Below are 20,970 nucleotides of genomic sequence, written 5' to 3'. Positions count from 1 at the left end.
ATTGAACGCTCACCGCAAGATCCCCGGAAAAAATTTCTCATTGTAAAGCATCTTTGGCAGGGAGCATTTCGCTCTTGCTGAGATTGTCCGTTTTCGTTGCCACCAGTTTACCGCTTGGCTTGGAAAAAAACTGGAATGATGGTTATTGAATTTGTTTCTGTTTTTCGAGCACATGAGAAAAAACACATAAGAGTGCGGTTTTCCTTTTTATTTTACTGCTTTGTATACTTACGTGTACTACACCGATAACATTTTGTGCACATCAAGAAAGACATGCAAACATCTCATTTGATCATCATTTTCTTTTTATATTTTCAGCTAAAGCTACGGACTTGGGAGTTTCCAACTGTGTAGCAATTCGCACTTCAAAGCTGGCTTGTAGTTTACAACCTATACCAATCGTTAAGCCCAAACTAAATAACCGGTGTTTTACTGTACATGAACCTAAATAGTCTAAAACCTTAACGTCTGATCCTACACAGATTTCAGCCGAAATTCGTATTCTTCAAGCCTACCGCATGAACGGAAAAGCATGCATAAAACTAATGATATGCCGTACACTTACCTGCTGTCTTTCACTGAGGCAGTGCTCTTCAATTATTTTCTTTTTCAATATTTTTACCACTAATCTTGCTCCTTAAAGTCCACGAAAGTAAGACTTGGTAGTGAACCACTGCAAAAGCTGTAGTCGCATGCGAAGATTGGCATCAATGTTTCACGAATAAATTAAAGGCACTCTTTGAAGCTGCAATGTCAACTCATCACAGCACAAGTGTGGAGTACGTGCAAGATGGTATAACTGAAGACAGGTTAAACAAATGACAACGCAGAGTGAGCAAATGTCCATGATAACTGCTGTTTAGTGCATCCATATCCTCAATCTACACTTTGTACAACAAAGATGAATGCCTTTTCTGCAAGCAAGTTTCTGCAGTGCTTAATAACAATTAAATTTAACTCTTGACTTAAAGGGTCACTAAAATGATACAATCAATTTGTTTAGATAAATTAATTGTTCTAAGAACTCTCACACTCTTAATTTCACTCTCATAGGTTTACTAATTGCGGGGAAAAAATCGAGGTGAAAGCTTCAGTTTTGAATGTCATGTAAAAATGCTCACTGATGACGCCACGACTTTCCAAGTGTATCTTTTGTATTATGGCGACATTGGCTCAATTAAATTCATTGAAACGTGGCATGTTAAGTTGATGGCCCTTTCAGAGGACAATGTACGTCTTTTTTACTAATTTGGAACTAAGTACGAGCAAGCAGGCACTGTAAAAATATAGGACATTGTGGCGTTTGCTGCATGACTTTCAAGGTGATGTTGCCGGTTTTGTTTCCGTGCATTTTCCTGCTGACCAAGCATCTTCTCGCAATAGACAAGGTGATTTGGAATTGTAAAAGAGTAATTAACCAATAAAAAAACCTTTTCCTCTTTAGTGTCCTTTTAACAAAGCAAATGTGACCCTAAAACCATCTCGTAATATTATATTTCATGAAAGTAAGGTTCCACACAAACGACAGAATACTGCTGGCAAACCTTAGTTACCAATGATGCACATTAAATGCTCACTTGTTCTTGAACGCCTGTCTTTTAGGGCCCCGCTGGAGCAGCTGGTGCCTTGGGCCTGCGTGGTCAAAAAGGCGAAAAAGTATGTTGAATAGGATGATGTCAACATTCCTGCCTCCAAGCCAATGCTAAAGTCACAATGTAAACCATAATACTGTTCTGCCTGGGTTGCATGCAAATGAAACTTGACAGATTAACACGATGTGTGCAGTACGATCAGTAGACCTATTAGGCAGTGCTTCTCAAGAGAACTAACTGGTAGTAACAGTTACACTAATGTGAAATACTACACCCAAACCTCACTATAACAAAAGCTGAATCTTACATAAAAATAACTTTGTTATATTCGAAAATTCGTTAAATATGTTATTCCGAATGCCATATCAATTGCAAAACTGTTTTTAATTTGCTTCATTGTAACCTTCATTGTTCTTAAATTGCTTTATTGTAATTTATTTGCTTCATTGTTCATTATGTCTGTGTTTATTATATTGACGTTTGAGTGTAGAAAGCACTTGCCTATACATTTAATAATATTCAATTCTCCCTTTCATGTTGCCAGGGGGAGATTGGACAGCCTGGAATGCCTGGAGTGTCTGGCGTACCTGGCGAGCAAGTGAGTGAAATGCAAGCCGCAGAAACTTGCATTTTGCAAAAAGTCACTATCAGAGACAAACTTAAAAAACAAGATTTATAGCAATTTAATATTTTTCCTCTTGTATAGTTCTTGTTTTTGATAGCTGACCAAGAAAACCACAATGCTAAAAGTACTCTTTTAGGCTTTAATAAAGTGTGCTTCACAAAAACTGCTTCCGGTCACTGCGAGAGAGATATTGCAGCGATTTCACCAGATGAGTTTATAGAGAAGCTTACAGTAGGTGCAAGTAGAGCAAGATATAGGTAATAAGTAGAATCTTAGCTAATAGAAACCGTTGAAATAAAACAGTCTCTTAATTTGTTAGTTTTGCACCTAAGAAATGCCAAACGCTTTTGTTCAAAACCATAAAAACAAGCTCTAAAGGTCTTCATTAAAAAAAAGGAACAGTCTAAAATATATCCTCGTGACACCCGTCTTCTAGTTAGAAAGTCTTCATTAATGAACACTGACAAAGACTGGATTTGTACAAGTGTCCCTCCAGCAAACAAAACAACTAGACCTACATTCTCATTTTTTTTAATGCCGTCACCAGCATTGCCTTGATGTACCCGTTTACGAACTAGCAAAGGCCAGTCTATTTATTAGCAGTTAAACAGGCTCTATACCACTGAATAAACTGTCCAATACAATCAACTATTTATACTTTAGACATCTAACAATGCTAAGTTAGTTTACAGCAGACAATTCCACACATTTGTACATCCTCCTCACTAAATGGGACATCCATTAATTGCAAAAAATTTTTCTAGTACCCTGTGGTTCTTTTAAATTTCTTGCTGCAATATTATTACTTCGACCCTTGAAGGGGCCCTGCGGCACAAATTAAGCGTCTTGTCTTCATTACTTCTTCTCAAACTGGGGCATGCACTGATATTGTTGCGCAAGTGGCAACGCCATAACGAAGCTGTTAAAATTTTATTCCTACGAATAACCACACTGTTTTAAAACTAGAGCGACAAACAGCGACTATTTTTGTGATCGGAAGTGATGCTTCACCACGTGGGAGTGACAACATAGTCATGTGGTTTGATTGGTTTGATGCGACAAGTCAGGCGTAATATTCATATCGACCCAGATAACCACACTGTTGTACGCTAAAAATTTAAAAAGCACTCTTTATACTTCCTCAGATACAAGAGGTCTTTTTTCTAAATATCAAAATGTGAAAACAGTGCCAAAATGATCCTAGAAACACCACTAGGTGAGTCGTCTGGTTCGTCTCTGTGAGAGGCACACGGTGATTGTAAATGGTTTGACGATAGTGGGGGAGTGAAATGCAAAAGGAAGCGTTTTTTTCTTGCCGCCATCTGTGGTTTTGAAGTTTGAAGGTTCATAACTTCCGTTACCATGAACTGATTTTGATTACTCTTGTGTTTATCGCGCTGCTCGGCCATACACGAACTCCAGTGCTGCAGAATGCAGATGAAAAAGCGTAGCAGGACCCCTTCGACATGAAGTGCTTTTCTGCCTATATTCTAGGGGCCTCGAGGTTTTGATGGACCAAAAGGGGAGCCTGGATCTGATGGAATGAAGGTATGGCCTTATGATTTATACAAAGGGTTGGCAATCTTCAGAGGCGGAGGGCCAAGTTGCATGAAAGCCGACACAGTAGAGGGCTGGACGGCTAATTAAGAATGGGGGGATGATATGAGGGCTTTGCAGGCAAAGAGAATGAGTTTGGTGAATTGACAATAATTAATTTATTGATATGTGGGGTTCAACGTTCCAAAACCACCATTAGATTATTAGAGATGCAGTTGTGGAGAGCTCAAGAAATTTTGACCCCTTCCCTAGGGTTTCTTAATAAGCACCCTATCTGAGCACATGTGCTTACAACATTTTCACCTGCATCGAAAATGCAGCCGCCGCAGCCGGGATTCGATCCCGCGACCTGCTGGTCGACAATAATTACCAAAACTATATTAGACATTACGTTTATTCTCAGCATGCATGCGCAAAGCCGGTCAAACATAGGGAACAAGCAAAAATACCATTTAGGTGTACAATTTACATGCATAGTATCAGCATTCTTAGCCATTAAGGTAATGAGAAGCGATTAAAGGCAATGGTTAGTGCATTTCTCTCGCATTAACCTTTATATCCCCACCAAAATGCTGGTGTTCACTTTCTGCTTTCTCAGCTTCGTCAACCACACTAGTATCCCCTTAACCCATTAGCTTCGGCACACTCAGCGGCCGTCGCCACCTGGTATTCCATCAGAATATTTCCGCGCCTGCTGGTGGCTTGGGTCGGTGCACCTAAACCGCAATAAAATCTGCAACAAACGTCGTAGAATAACAACCTTTGTTTTATTCACTTAACAATGCTTGACTGCATCAGGTGCTTTAGTATGATCTTCGTGTGTGAAAAAGTTTAAAGCACACGGGCATATTAACAGCTACTTCACATCTTTCGCACTCCCCTCAGCTCTCGGAATTTTCACCGTGTGACTCACAAGCTCAACAAAGTATTGATGTATTCTGCTTGACATTGATTGCTAGGATGTGACGCTCTTTTTTTCTGTACGTTTTTCTTCTTGTGGTGGTTTAGGTGTGTCTAGAAGTTTCCCTCAAAATGACGAACAAACTAGCCCAGCAACAAGTACTTCTAAAAAAAAATTAGCCCCCTTACCAAGCTCATAGGCGCATTGGTGAGGCCACAACATCATGCTTCAAAAAGTCGGGATAGTGCACCCTTCTCCAGTAAGGATTAAAAAAAACACACTAGCAGCTAAAAACATGAACTATGTCCATCTAGTGGATAATATACCAAGCAAAAAGGCAAATACAAAATACTGTGCTGCCATCTATAAAACAATGTCAAAAATAAACATTTTTTAAGCGGACCGTGATTTGCCAGTCAAAGCGCTTTTGGCTTCGCCAACCCGATCAGTGGATGGACGGCCATGGAAGCCAATGGGTTAAGAATGAGGCCGATATGTCTCTTTAGTAATCTATCGCTGTAGAGGTATACAGTACTAAGCACTGTATATAGTGCGCTTAATATTCCATGGTTCAAACCATTACCTCACCACTAGAATAGTTTCGATGCTTGATCTGTCTGCTGTTTCATGCAGGGTGCCGTGGGACCGATTGGACCAAGGGGATACCCAGGCCTCCCTGGCCTGCCCGTAAGCCCAGCAATGATCACCACATTAGCACACAAAACCAACAGATAACAAAATTCTAATTCAATGACCCCGCATGCAGGGGCCTCCAGGAAGACCAGGAAAGACAGGACATGGTGTCACAGAGGTGATGTGATATATTGTTCGGTAAAATTATGTTATTCATGAAGAGACTTTCGAGACATGATCAAATACTAGTTGAAAAGTGCAAAAGTGAAGTGAATTGAACACATTTGGAGTAGTCGTTAAACACTGAACAGCTATATTAAACAACTGCTACAGAGTGATGTTCTTGCCATAACATTAACCAATTTAGTGTTAAATCTTTAGATGTAGCATTAGTAACAAAGACTAGATTCTTCGCTTGTACAAAAGACATTAGAATGAGAATAATCATCATATGGCTAGCACAGTCTGGCAACATAGACTGTTCCACTAATTTGTAAGCTTATCATTTATGCCCATATGCCAGTATGTATAGCATTCATCATACTTTTGCACCAACCTTTTTTCTTCTCTTCTTTTTCAGTGCAGTAGACATGAACATTCATAGACTGTTTATTAAAAAATGTTTGTAGTCATAAATAGCAATAATTAGATTTGAAGACTTGAGCCAATAAACATATTTGCACAGCGCAAGACTACGAGGTGTTACAACGTAACTACAGAAGAAGAGACAAGGACAGAAAGAGCGCAGAGCGCAAGACTACGAGTAGTTACGTCGTAGCTACTCGTAGCCTTGCACTGTGCAAATATGTTGGTTCCCAATCACCAACTAGCCCAAGCATCTGTCTTATCAAATTGGGTCAATATTCACAAACGAACCTTAGCCTTACCTCACGTTTTCTTCAAGTTCTTGTACTATCTATGTGTGTTATATTGGCACAGAAATGGTAACATGGTAAAAGATAACAACAAGATTGGTTCATGTATACTGGCCTACTTTATTCATCAAGTGCAATAAAGGCTTAAAGCCGATCAGGAAAACTCGAGGTAAGGTTGAGGTTGGTTTGTGAATACGGGCCTTAATCAAATAGGACACCATTTGGATTCAATACCTGGAACCCTTCAGGTTTGCCGGCTGTTAGAAAAAATCCAGCTCACTCCACTTCATGAACACTGTCAAAACAGCCTCATTCGCAAACCTGTAGCGCTATCCACAACATTTCAAAACATATCAGCCGTTCAGTACACGGCTTTACAATAAGCACATGTACTTAAATCTACTGACCTGGAACATCCGCCACTACAACCAGCGAATTACAGGAAAAGAGTTGCTGTTGTTATCTCTTAAGAGCTAACAATGCTCTAACTGCTTAGACGAAATGCTAAATGCTAATCCACACACAAAGGAATGGCAACAATGCTGAAAAATTAATGATACGAATACACAAATGACACAGATTGGTAATTGTAAATTGTAAATAGCCCAAAAGCAATGTAACACACATACAGGGTGAAATGGGCCCACCAAAAAAGGCAGGGCCTCATCAGCAAACAAAGGCTGAATTTAAGAAGTGCTCGCAAGTGGTATCATGACTTTTTTTTTACATTGTTCTTCAATAGGAGGAGGGCAATTCAGTACCGCATGATGGTTTAAACACAATTTAATCTAAATTCCGTAGCATCAATAATGAACCGGTAAGATATCCCGTTGTTCCCGAGTCAATGCCACAAATAAAATATGAAAATTAACCACAAGTATAAATACACATACTTGCTGTGCACACAAATACAGTATACGCAGCTGCAGCAAAAGTGTATAAGCTAGAAGTATGTCCAGAATTTGTAAAAATGTACATTACAAGTAAGCTGTGACCACAGACTGGCTAACATACTCTTGAATCGGCCCACTGGGGGTCAGATCGAGCGGTGAATCTGGGTGAGTCCAGGTGAACAATATTTTGCCACGCTAGAGTGCGAGTGAGTACTGCTGACAAGAACTCTCGCGAGTCGAAGTCCGAGTAAGCCTGAAGTGCAAAATATATTTCCTGGGCGAGCCTGGGTAAGCTCTACTTTTTTTTTTTTTGACGACCTATGGCCGTATTGCAACCCACAGAGGACAAGATAAAGGCACATCTTTTTCTACCCTTTTCTTTGTAGTTAGTTAGCAAGCAGCAACTACACCTGCCCCAGGACAGTCTATAATGTGTGACAAATGACAAAAAATCAATGAAATCACAGGAAACAATGATATTTATAAGAAGTATGACCCATAAATAAGGAACACATCCATGAATTTTAAATTGTATTACTGCATCCCATTTGTTTAATTTGATCACATAGAGAGTCATTAAGTCAAACTTCATGTCTCCCCCCCCCCTAATAGTAAAACATCATATTTCAATGACGCTATTTGGGAACGAATTACAGCTCATGGTTACTGAACTGGACAAGGAAAGCAAAGGAGTAGGCCTGAACTGAAAATTAATCTGCATGAAACTAAAGTAATATGCAACAATCTCGGCAGAAAGGAGGGGTTTGCGATAGGTGGAAAGACACTAGAAGTTGTAAAAAAATATGTCTGCTTGGCACAAGTAGTAACCGCGAAGTTGGACCATTGATTGATATGTGGGGTTTAACGTCCCAAAACCACTATATGATTATGAGAGACGCCGTAGTGGAGGGCTCCGGAAATTTAGACCACCTGGGGTTCTTTATTGTGCACCCAAATCTGAGCACACAAGCCTACAACATTTCCGCCTCCACCGGAAATGCAGCCGCCGCAGCCGGGATTCAACCCGCGCCCTGCGGGTCAGCAGCCGAGTACCTTAGCCACTAGACCACCGCGGCGGGGCGAAGTTGGACCATGAGAGTGAAGTAACTAAAAGAATAAGGATGGAATGGATCACATTCGGCAAGCATTCTCAAATCATGGATGGTAATCTACCATTAACCCTCAAGAGGAAGGTATATAACAGCTGCATCTTGCCTGTACGGAGCAGAAACCTGTTACAAAGAGAGTTCGGCTTAAATTTAGAACAACACAACGAGCGATGGAAAGGAAAATGATAGATGTAACTTTAAGAGACAAGAAGAGAGCAGAGTGGGTCAAGGAACAAACCGGGGTTAAGGATATCACAGTTAAAATCAAGAAGAAGAAATGGGCATGGGCCGGGCACATAAGGGGGAGACAAAGTTTGGTGGGGCCAATGAGATTTAAAAGTTTTCAAGTATAATGTAGCAGCAGAAAGCACAAGATCGGGCTGATTGGCGGATCATGGGAGAGGCCTTTGCCTGGGAGTGGGCATAGTCAGGCTGATTATGATGGTGACGATGAATAGTGGTTGTAGGAGCCAAGAATATAATCTATTCCACCATGCCCTTTTTGACAGGGTGACAAGGGGCTACAAGGGCCAGAGGGACCAATAGGGCCATCAGGACCGCAGGTAATTCCTTTGAAAATTGTGTTTAAAAACATGAACACAGTTAAACCTAAACTTGGTAGAGCCAATAAAGCTTTAAAAAAATTCAGATTTTTCATTCATTACCTGATATGCAAAAAAAAAATTAAAAAACCCTCGCTGTTCATGTTACAGGGTCCCCCCGGACCACCTGGAAATCCAGGGCCCCATGGTCTGCCAGGTATCATGGGGCCCAGAGGGCTTCGGGTAACGTACATGTGCCTTTACTGCAGTTTTGCTTCATGCAATTCACTTAACACTAAACCATATACTACTTTAACATTGTGAGTTATGAAGAGTTTATGGTGCAAAAGGCAATGCAGGTTTGTGCCTATTTAGCACTGAACAAGAGCAACACAATTCTTTGACCACAGTCCACAGCACAACGCTTGTACTATCGGCCAAAACAGTAATTTTCATGCGAGAAGTATAGGAGTGAACATAGATACTACATTTTCATGCGATCTCACAACCACATGTTTTCATAACAATGCTGCACAAGAACAACTCTACTTTGAAATGAAAAAAGGCAGACTTCCATGACTGTGCTGTACTTACAAAGCTTCCATACATTTCCATCTCCAAAACTGAGTAGAAGAATCACAGATTCTTAATTTCAGTGTTTCAATTATGTAGTTGTCACTCCATTACAACTTTATATTACATAAGGATTGTGCCAATTACTCCCAGGTGGGTGGGAACCGTGTCTTTTTATTGCGGGCTCATTACACACAGTAGCCATACCCCACACAGTTCTGCCAACAGCTCACGAGGCATAGCCGATTAAGCCTTTGATTGCACATGATATATGAACCACTTGCTGCATTCGTTAGAGCCGCCACGACATTAAAATGTCGTGCTAATCCGGATTTGCCGTTTCTTGTCTTAGGGACTGGAGGGCCCTCCTGGGAAACCCGGTGAAAAGGTACAATCACATTTTTTCAGGTACCAGGGTTGTGCACTTAATGAGGAAACAATCTCACAAACTTCAATACTGTTTCAAGCTACTGCTCTGCCTTTACTTGCTTAAAACCAAAGAAACAATATCAGCTCTGCCAACGCCTATTGCTGTCTCTACTACAGGAAATTTTCACGCATGTTAAATCCAATAGAACTTACCCTTTTGCTTGACATCAAGAACTTCTTGGACGTTCCAAATAGCTGACTTGCCGATACAGACTGACGCTTCTGTCGCTAATTTTGGGTCAGAAACTTCCAATAGCCTGGTTAATTTCGTGGGTGTTTTGGCATCGCTGCTCAGCCAAACATAATGCTTAGGTCTAGTATTGACAAACCTTTAACTCTTAATGGGCATTGTACTTGAATTCGTTGAGAGAAAGTGCACTCACAATTTGAGCAGAAACCAGCCAGCACGACTGTTTTTCAGAACTGAAGGGAAGGCACACCACGGTTCTGTGGGCAGAAGTGCCATTCTTTCTTAGGTTGTAACCAAGCACAGTATGACAGTGAGCTGCACTGTCTTGCAGGGCGAGTGCATCTACCAAGCCAAAGAAGAATACCTCGTGGCACCAAGCAGACCGGTCAGTACAAAGCTCAACCTCAATGAGAACATTTCCTAGTCCGTAGGACTTGCTTACACGTGCATAGCAACATATGCTGTTTGCACGACATACGGTCATGTTTTTACATGCATCGCACATCTCATAGGATAAGTTCCTGAACAAGCACCGATTTGACATGCAATGTCACAGTAGCTGTGTTTTAATTTAATTCTGCTCAAGTGCGATGGGTAACAGAACTGTAAGCTTGTGCCGTGATTGGCCAACTCTAGGAATCGGTACTTTCCAATGTCGTGTCGTACTGACTGCAGCATAAATGTAGCCTGACAACCCTGTATGCCGCAAGCGTAGCACAGCCACAATTACTACAACACTGCAGCCTCTATCGATACTATAAAGTAAACCATCCACTAAGAGAGCCTCCTCTGCACCTATAGACCCTTCCTCGCATGTCGTATCCAAGCTAGCTGCCTAACTGCTCGACATAAGTGGGCAAACTCACTCATGAGTCGACTCACTCGCAATCACTCAGACTCAGATTGAGCCGCGAGCCTGAGTCCGAGTGAGTCTGGTTAGTGTGAGTCCACGCGAGTCCGGCCCTGGAAAATTTTGCCGAGTGTGAGTCCGAGTGAGTCCAAAGGGCGAGATATTTCTTGAGTGAGTCTCGGTGAGTTCCACTTTCTTTTGCCGTCTTATCATTGTATCTATATACCCTTCAGCATTACTATTAGCCCTACCTAAACTCACAACTACTCCCACGTATTCCAAAGCAGTGTCCTTCATACACCCTTTCAATATTTGTTGATTAGAGGTGCGAATTAAGTAGGAGGTTGCCTTGATCTTCCCCCTGCCAACCCTCTTCCAGAAGTTCTTGATAAATATATTTTATGTTGTCATCTCTTCCAAGAAAAATGGCCTTACTCATAACTCGTATTCGAAGATGCACTATATCTATCGGGGCCAAGAATAGCATCGATTACGTGAGATATTGGTTTTAAAGAGCATAGACACAATATTCAAGAAGTTAATTCAAGAATAACGGACTCATGAGTCGACTCACTCGGGCTCACACTCATATCAAGCCATGAGTGAATCGGGGTGCGTTTTGGTGAGCTAGAGTCCGATTGAGTTCAGTTGAAGAAAATTTTTGTGACTGTGTGTCCCTGTGAGTCTGTCTCAGAAAATTTTTAATGTGCGCAAGTCCGAGTGAATCCAAAGGGCAAACTATAATTAATGAGCGAGTCTGAGTGAGCTCCATAAGTTTTGACGACTTCTGCAGCTCGACAATATAAAACCTAACGAATGCCAGGTGGACATTCCTTGTATTCTTTCTGGCTACTAGACAGTAGCAACACCACACATGAGTGTCACTGGCATGTCTAATGACGCCTCCTTATGTACCATGACATTGGAAAAGCACTCTGTGACAGCTACATAGACGCACCAGTTTGGATTGCTAGCTATAATGTAGCACTGCTTCTTTTCAGGGACTGACGGGGCCCATGGGACCACCAGGACTGGTACTGTAAACACTTCAGTGTTCTGCATGCCTGAGGCTGTCTCAGTAATATGCTGCCTGATCAAATGCCTGGCTGACAGTAAGCCCTCTATGCAGATAATGCATTTACCGGTGTGATAGACTGCTGGCCGAAATCATTCAGACTCATTAGCAGGACACCTTTCAATATGGCCACGATGGCGTTTGTTGCGAGTACATAACAACAGACTGCAAGCCATAAATGTGCGACATTTTCTGCCATCAGACATTGCACCATCCCACTGCACTGAGTTGCAGAGACCAATTATAAAGAGTTTCCTCAAGAAAATATTGCCACATGATTGCAGCAAAAGAAAGCAAGAAAGACGACAATACAATTATGCCATTGCTATGTATGAAGATGTACTCTTTTACAACTTCAAGTACATTGGTACTTCAACTGCGCTTGAAGTTGCAAAAGAATTACATCTACTTAGGACAGGTAGTAAGCGTGAAGCCAAATCACGAGATTAAATTAACTAGAAGAGTAAGAATGGGGTGGAGCTCATTCGGCAAGCATTCTCAAATCATGACTGGTAGATTGCCACTATCCATCAAGAGGAAGGTATATAGCAGCTGCATTTTGCCGGTACTCACCTACAGAACAGAAACCTGGAGGGTTACAAAGAGGATTCAGCTTAAATTGAGGACAACTAAATGAGCGATGGAAAAGAAAATGATAGGGGTAACTTTAAGAAATAGGAAGAAAGCAGACCGGGTCAGGAAACAAATCGTGATTAAGGATACCATAGTAGAAATCAAGAAGAAATGGACATAGATCGGGCATGTAGGCAGGATAACTGCTGGTCATTACGGGTAACTGACTGGATTCCCAGAGAAGGCGAGCGGGTGAGGGGGAGATAAAAAGTTAGGTGGGGAGATGAGATTAGGAAGTTTGCAGGCATAAAGTTGCAGCCGCAAACACAGGATCGAGTTGACTGGTGGAACATGGGAGAGGCCTTAGTCGTGCAGTGGGTGTAGTCAGGCTGATGATGATGATAATGATATAGGAAAATGGAAAGGACAAACAAGAAGAATGTGCTTGCGCACAGTATTAAAAAGACCTACCAGCTAGTGTTCTCTTGATCTTTGCATTAAGACCTCTGCTTTGACATCGCGACAATATGCTACACTTGTGAGATAACAGCCTTGTCTTTCCACTGATCAAGAATGGCATATTCTTCTCCCTTATTATGCATATCAATTTAGCAGCGAAGCTCCTTAAGGCATGGACTGAGCATCCAGTCCTATTCGTATGTAGCCACCTCTCGTTAGTTGTTGAACCGGCCGCAAAGGGCGGTACTTGTACATATAACGAAATGCATATACGCTGAAAAATGGAAATAGTACAATACTAGAGGAAGTTACTTGTAGTATGATAAATAATAAAAATCATAGCATATCCATAGAGTGAATGATGATGAGTGGGGCGAAGCGTTCGTCATTCCATCCATGCTTCCGACCGTCCCTTCGCTTTTTTCTTCTGTCCATCCGTGCCTCCCTCCATTCGTGCATTCGTCCGTGCGTCCATACGTCCTCTCGTGCGTCCACCTGTTTGTCCGTCAGTTCGTTTGTCCCTGCATTCATCCATGCGTTCATCCGTCCCTGCATTTGCCCATGCGTCCATCGCTGCGTTTGCGTATGCTTCCGTACATCCGTCCATGCGTCCATCCATTCATCTGTGCGTCTGTTCATTCGTGCATCTGTCCACGCGTCCGCCCGTCCTCTCGTGCGTCCGTCCGTGCATGCGTCCCTGCATTCGTCCATGCGTTCATCCGTCCATGTGTCAAACAGACAGAGACAGACAGACAGACGAAGGACGAATGTGGCCAGAGAATAATTCACGGTTTGCCGATAAAAATTATGATACATGCAAGGCGGCAGTGGCTCGCGCTCGAAGATGAACCCCCCTCCCCCCCCCCAATGTGCGGACTTGCAAGAAAATAAGAATGACGTCAAACGTTGGCGATCGCGTGTTCGTCGGCAGCGCGATACATTAAGGGGCATGGTGTAGTAAAACAAAAGCTGAATTGGCACGCGCGTACGTTCAGAAGGTTGGCGGATGGACAAAGCTGTAGAGCGGCATGCACGCAAGGCAGCGGCGCTTCGCACTCAATGACGAAACCCCGATTTGCGAGCGCGCGAGGCAGAAGCATGCCGTAAAGCTGCACGGCGCCACTGACAAGATCCCAACGTACGACAACGGGAGGCTGAGGTGGTGCGGCAGCGGCATGTTCACCAAGCTTCGCTCTACTCTCAATCATTCACCCCGTAGATAAGCGGTCATTTTTTTTCTTTAGAGTATCAGGTCGTGCAAAATATCAAGTTTTTTATTTAAGGTTTTTAGTATACTATTCTTCATGTTCCGGTATGCACATGTGTATACCCATCACTCTAAGAAAAGATTAAGTAAAAATGGTGTCTGTGGCCCACAAAAATAATGGTCTATTTTGCGTTCCTTTCCTTGCATTATTGCCACACACCTGGCACTTCCAGGTCACGAACAAGATTCGCATTATCAGCGTGACATAGCATTCTTGATCGGAAAGTGGCCAGCGCCGAGTTTTCAAGAAAGGAAGCGCTAGCAAGCCAGATGTAGATTTTTGTTGCGGTACAAAAAGACACCCTTTTTACTCATATATATATATATATATATATATATATATATATATATATATATATATATATATATATATATATATATATATATATATATATATATATATATATATATATATATAAAGAAGAGACTTTCACTCGTTTTATCGCTCCTTTGTCTGTACTTTCTTAATGATTGGATGTTGTGGCCTTTAGCACAAACCAAAACACATGGAGGTCGAGACAGTCCGGGCACATCTTACTGATATGTCTTTATATACATGTATCCTGTGTTTCAAATAAAGACATTTCAGTAAAAAGTGTCTGGACTGTCTTGACCTCCATGTGTTTTGGTTTGTGCTAAAGGCCAGAACATCCACAAAGTAAAAAATCATTCAGAAAGTACAGACAAAAGAGCAATAAAACGAGTGAAAGTCTTTAATCTAGCAAGCACTAAGATCAGACAAGTTGGGACTGATCCTTAGCTTTTGATAGTGTAAATTAAATGAGACCAGTCTGCACATGCAAGTTCTGCAGTTCCCCTTTTCAAAGATTTGCCCCGTCAGTCGATTGAGAACTTACAAATGTATACAGCCAGGTGAACGAGGACCACCAGGAGAACGTGGAGTCCCCGGTGTTCCCGGCCAAATGGGCATGCCAGGTACAGATGGATCACCAGGCCAGCCGGGCACTCCGGGAAACAGGGGACAACCAGGAATGCCAGGCCTGCCAGGACCTCCGGTAAAAACGCCACACTCCACTATACACCCGCATCTCTCTTTTCGTGACCTGTAACAACAGGGGAACATGAAAAAGATGTGCAAAAAATATTTTTCTCTTCTTAGTGACAATGCTACACCAACTGACACGAACAGTCACAGGGAGACTTATAGTGTATTTATATGGTAAGATTCAAGTTGTGGTGTTCACGTTCGAATGCAGTCGGCTATGAATTCGGAAGGTGGCAGCATATACACCTTAAAGGTGGATGCACGCGAGCCTACACCAATAAGCACGGGCTCTACACTGATGTCGCCGATCCGCAATGTTGGTGACCTCGGCACCAGAGAACATCATGTCATTTCTGTAGTCTCAAAGGCGAATGGCTGCTACACTTGAGTCATCCACTCTCTGCTTTGACAGAGTCTGGATGACAGAGTCTGGATGACTGTCTGGCCTTCTTAAGCTTTATCTGATTGTGGTGGAAATTTAACACTCGCTACACGCTAGCACTGTTAATGCTGAGCACCACTCTGTAGCTGCGAGCGCTCAAAAGTGCTCTCAGTTTCATAGTGAAAGTGTGACAGATATGCAACAGAATTTTAATCATGTGGCTCTACTGATACCATTACAAATGACTAAACCTTTGCTTTCTAAAGCCTTCAAAATTAAGTGAACTTTGCATAATGGCAAATTAAATCTGCAACATTGCAGTTTTGCAGGAACCAGGAATCGATGTCATTGGATAAAAAGGTCACCGAAAGAGAGCCACAGATAAAATTGATGCAGAAAGATGAAGGCTAATAGGCCAAGGGACCGCTGAAAGTAGAACGAGGAGGACTAGAATCCTCATCATGAGGAGATACAGAATCAGTGACTTGGAAAGCAGCCATTGCCCTGAAACACAAGTCCCCCAGAGTTCTCGACTGAAGCTCCTCAATTTGTCCACTAACATTTTCTCAAGGAAGAGGCATGCAATGTGATGAATGTTATAAGCACAAACATCTTTCATGAAATACTACAGAATGGTGGTCCATGGTATTACACAGTCTGATATGCATTTTGTAACTTCTATGGGTACCTGCACCTGTGCGCATATAGTTACCCCATGCATTTCGATAAGCTGTTCTATTACCAGATGGCCAGCACTGGTCTTGTTGTTCCCGTTCCTTTCATCTTCATACACAGGGCTACTAAACCCTGCATTTTACTAGCTTCTTTTCAGTTACCCTTTTTTGTTACCCTTTATTTTTATTACCGCATTCCCCATCACCCTTGCATAATGATTAGCCAGATGTTTATTTGTCTGCTTATGCCCCTTGTTTCCTCATTTTTTTTCTCCCCTTATTGTGGGAATAGTACTTACCAGTTGCACATGAGACAAACGTGATAATATGTGGTGTTTAATGGTGCAAGAGTTGACATGGCTAAGGAGCACCGGTTGACTGGTACACATACCTATATGTACTATGATTCACACATCAAGTGCAATGCTGTAGAGGCTAGTGAGACTCCAATGAATGTATTCACACTAAGAAATAGTATAATAATTTTTCCATCAGAGGCATGATTTCTTTTCTTCTTAGGGCTTTATAATAAATGAAGATGCTTTGTGTATCGGAGATAAAGACGCCCCATTATACAGCTGTCTGTATGTTGTTGAACAAAGACTTCGCGTATTGAATTCCATTTCTTGATGTTTTATTTGTAGCCTTTTGCGATTTGTGCTTGACTCACACGAGCGTTTAAAACGATGAAAGCCAAGCGCGAAGCAAGCGTAGTCGGACATATTGCTGACCGAATTTCTTGCATAGCTCCCAGAGTGTTGCACCTGATGCATGAAACAGAGTGTACTTTTACATTTACCTTCCATAACATGCTCACCTTTCTTCACGCTAAAGGGTCATGGATATACCGAGGAAGAAGTGCGAGAACTGTGTTCAGCGGTGCTTCGAGGTAAGCTTATTTTCTCTAGCCATATTCTCGCATGCTTGCCTTCCGCATAGGCATCTCAAAATTGTCCAGCTTTTGAGATCATGCCCTACATTGGTCAGTCTTTCCGATCCAAGAAGCGCCAAATTGTTTTTGAATCCTTACTGGCGGTTTAGTCATATTTTGCAATACTGTCACATACACATAGCACCTTTGTGAGCTTACGCAAGCTTGCTGCATTGTAGAAATTAATGTTAACTTTCAATGAACAGGCGCTGTTCCATACTGAGACCATGACCACTTTCAGAACTGTCTGCCTCAGTGGTTCAGTGGATACAGTACGCAGCTGTTGACCAGAAGGTCACAGGTTTCATCTCGGCCGTGGCATTCGCACTGTGATGGAAGCGAAACGGAAGAGGCCCATGTATTGCGCAATGTCAGCGCAGGTTAAAGCACACTAGATGGTCAAAATTTCCGGAAACCTCTGATACAGTGTGCCTCATATTGATATTGTGGTATTGGCACATAAAACCCAAGACACACATTAACATTTCAGAGCTGTTGCAGAGAAAGCAGTCACATAAGGTCATGGCATAACTATAAGTAGTCGTGACAGACCATGCTGAGGCTGGCTTTCTTTGTACCAAGAAAAGCAGAAACAATGTGTAAGCTCGCATAGATGTAGTGCATACAAATGCTTTACAGTTTTGCTTACTTCCACTTTTACGACACCTGTAGCAAAAAACAAAAACATTTGCACAAGCAACCATTTCTACGATTGACAAATGACATTCTAACAATGCAGAATCACTGCATGCTTCCAAATGATGCAGTTGGAAGCCGACACTTAAACACTCAGACGCGAGACAACACCTGTAGCCTAAACCAGTACTAAACGACACCTGAAAAAATTTCTCATGAAATGTGATCAATGATTGATCACACTTTCTCATCTTTTTTTTCACGGACGCGGCTTAGACCTCGGCTGTATGCATCTCACTTTCAAGAATGTTCTATTGGACCAGTTGGTTTGATAATGCAACGCTGTTTTATGGAGTCACAAGAAAGAACACTCATTACTAAATAGGACAATTACAGCTTATACTTCTGAACCACAGCATAAATATTGGCTCATCTTTAGCATTCAAAAATAGAGACTCACTTCCAAATGTTAAGTGCCACAACAGTGTAATGCCTTCGATTTGGACAGAGACAGTTGCCCTTCACTGCAGTTCAAAATGTAGAAAGTTACACGACAGATGACTCGATCGTAACCAAGCCGGATCTGTATGCCATGAAGAATCTCAAGGTATAATTGTGCCACGATTAGACGCTTGATAATTTTGAAATCGCAAGCAGCAAACTTTTCTGGCAGCCTGTTATTCGTACAGCATCAATAGACTCTGCTACCCAAATTCTGCCATCCCTGGGCTGAGAAAACAAAACTACAGGACGCTGTGCTCCCATTCTCTTTCTGAAACCAGCATCTAGCCTTGAAGCAGCAACAATAATGAAAAACAAAAAAAAATGTATATTTTTGTCAACAAGTTAGGTTTGAACCAATAGGCAACTCTGCAACGGTGCTATATCCACTCTGCTACAACAACTGCACAATGGAACTGCAATGTGTGAAAAATAAGCTGTGTATTTTAGGCCTACTCCCATGGCCCACGTTAAAGTAAGCGTCAATAATTATAAAATTCTCGCTTTTTCATGATAACAAACTTTTGACTTGATACCCATAACAAGGACCAGAGCTGTAATTGATTCAGCTTTCACGAGAGATAAGCAAAACGAGTTGAAATGAGGGTGACTGCATTCCATGTTGGCATGAGCAGTCCCTTACTTGCTGCCCCGGGCAGTGAGTCCATCGACAGACCATTAGAATTTCTCCACGTAGTCACAGACCTATGCTACAGTAAACATACACAAAAGTTACATGCCAAATTATAAACGCTCCAGTGCTGAAATGCTAGAGCGTAGACAGCTATCAGACTTCTAAAACAGTCGGTCTTGCTGTCGCTTTTTCCTTATTCCGATTCTCTGACTGTGAGTGTGCAATTGCAATGTGCAGAGCAATTGAGTGAACTGACAGCCAAGATGCGAGGGCCCCCTGGTCACCCGGGCATTGGGAAACCAGGGAAACCAGGACAACCGGGACCCCAAGGGTCACCAGGTACATACATGTGGACAAGTTTGAAATCGAACATTAAAGAGAAGAAAAGAGGAAAGACAATAGAAAAAAAGAGCATTTACACTAGTAAGAACCTAACTGTAGACACATTTGATGGTAATCACATGCTTTTAAAAAGCAAACCTTGAAGACCATGTTACTGAAACACTAGCAATACTTTTTATATCTTGCAGCAAAGAATGCTGGGGCTCGATGGTGAGAAAATGAGGAGCCTAATGTGGCATTCACACTGGTGCCTGACAGGTGTCTCAAACTGGCCGTGGAGGAGCTGGCCACCAGTAACCACAAACAAACACTCGCCATGCCACATTTGCAACAGTTCACATTCATTTCTCGTATTTGTCATCATTAGTGCGACCATCTCAAACTTAAAAAAAACTTTCGATATGCTGCAACATACTGCTCCTGCACTGCTTATTGGTGTGACGATTTCCCCGATTCTATTTGTGCAAGTGAAGAAGTGGTCAGTGAGTGAACTACGAAACCAGGCACTTTTCGACTAAAGCGTCGATATACTACAACTATAACTTTGCGATAAACTTGGCTGCCTAGCTTGTGTCTGCTGCCAGTGTGAATACTGCTATCTAAGGAACTTATATTTTTACGAGCTAAAAGTACAAGCCTCAAGCCTGAAAAAAAAAAAATGACGTTCCAAAGTTAAGCAAGATCATAGTAAGCATCGTCAGCCTGTCAGCAACGAGCATCTACCTGTTGTAAGCACATAGATGGGTACCCCAAGCTTTCTTGTTCACAAAAGCGGGTTTCATATACGTAAATTTTCGTTTTTTCAGTTAGCCATACCTAGTGATATACTGAAGGATTATATGGTGGCACAATGTCTGCAACAATTACCAGCTGAAAACAAATGCAAGTGCGTGCGCACCCAAAACCGCTTATAACTACCTGCCCAGCACATTGGGTAAGAAGATGAACCTTTGACTAGATATCTGGAAGAAACTTTGACTTTCCTCTGTACATTCCTTTTTCCATCCTTCTCTAAAAGTTCAAAGCAATCACTGAACAATTCCTTCTTCATTATTACTTCCTCGCATAAGTACTAAGGCTGCCTGGGACGTCATACATAAAAGCAGCCTTCGCCTTACCTGCACTGTCATTCGTGTTATCTACTCTGCATGCTGGCCTGCAATCTAAAGCAAAGCTCTAAACGAGACACTAAACGAACACTACACATTGTTTTCTCACACTATCACTGCACAAATAATATCAGCATGTCTAGACACATCACAAACGTATATAGCTTAGTACTACACAGTTTCAGTGTTGTATTGGCACACAAGGGTACTGCCAGATCAAGAATAAACCACAGTCTTTCAATAGGAATTTCAAATCTCTGTTGTACATAGTGCCGCTGGTATACAAGCTAACAATCCACTGATAGTACGTGCCGCCATTGAGCTTTCTATGCACAGTGCAGTAGCGCCACCTCGCACACTTATAGCAAACGATCACTGTTGTTATCAAGACTTCAAAGTACACAGCTGTCTTCCTTTACTTTTTATTAGTTTATTGATTGTATGTGCAAGACATACAAGGGGATTCAGACAGAACAATTACTTAGAGCAGTAAGAGCAAATACAGGGTGTTTCAAGAAATGTGTCTATGTACTACTATCGAAGGATTACAGAAAGGAGGTTTACGCGTTCTACCTGCGGTGTTCCCTTTACTGTGGCAGAAGGCATCTTTAG

The 20,970-nt window shown here is 41.9% G+C and overlaps 1 protein-coding gene and 1 long non-coding RNA gene across 2 annotated transcripts in view; one reads left to right on the top strand and one right to left on the bottom strand.

Annotated features, from left to right (window-relative positions):
- Positions 1 to 20,970, top strand: part of LOC119164912 (uncharacterized) — an 86,483-nt gene that overhangs the window by 56,766 nt on the left and 8,747 nt on the right. The window contains exons 25-37 of the mRNA XM_075873282.1: positions 1,603 to 1,656; positions 2,137 to 2,190; positions 3,712 to 3,765; positions 5,309 to 5,362; positions 5,442 to 5,486; positions 8,695 to 8,748; positions 8,899 to 8,970; positions 9,653 to 9,688; positions 10,251 to 10,304; positions 11,771 to 11,803; positions 15,013 to 15,159; positions 17,040 to 17,094; positions 19,145 to 19,246. Coding sequence (XP_075729397.1) covers positions 1,603 to 1,656; positions 2,137 to 2,190; positions 3,712 to 3,765; positions 5,309 to 5,362; positions 5,442 to 5,486; positions 8,695 to 8,748; positions 8,899 to 8,970; positions 9,653 to 9,688; positions 10,251 to 10,304; positions 11,771 to 11,803; positions 15,013 to 15,159; positions 17,040 to 17,094; positions 19,145 to 19,246 — 814 coding nt within the window. The remainder of the gene's footprint in view (positions 1 to 1,602; positions 1,657 to 2,136; positions 2,191 to 3,711; positions 3,766 to 5,308; positions 5,363 to 5,441; positions 5,487 to 8,694; positions 8,749 to 8,898; positions 8,971 to 9,652; positions 9,689 to 10,250; positions 10,305 to 11,770; positions 11,804 to 15,012; positions 15,160 to 17,039; positions 17,095 to 19,144; positions 19,247 to 20,970) is intronic.
- On the bottom strand, positions 9 to 15,125 carry LOC142771592 (uncharacterized). Its single transcript, XR_012886009.1, has 4 exons — positions 15,001 to 15,125; positions 1,578 to 1,632; positions 566 to 682; positions 9 to 130 (listed from the first exon to the last, which is right to left on the bottom strand). It is a non-coding gene; the product is annotated as an uncharacterized LOC142771592 (long non-coding RNA).

Source organism: Rhipicephalus microplus, chromosome 9, assembly GCF_043290135.1.
Source record: "Rhipicephalus microplus isolate Deutch F79 chromosome 9, USDA_Rmic, whole genome shotgun sequence".
NCBI classification, from domain to species: Eukaryota; Metazoa; Arthropoda; class Arachnida; order Ixodida; family Ixodidae; genus Rhipicephalus; species Rhipicephalus microplus.
Note: the sequence above shows the minus strand (reverse complement) of the source record. Positions and strands in the feature narration are given on the sequence as shown.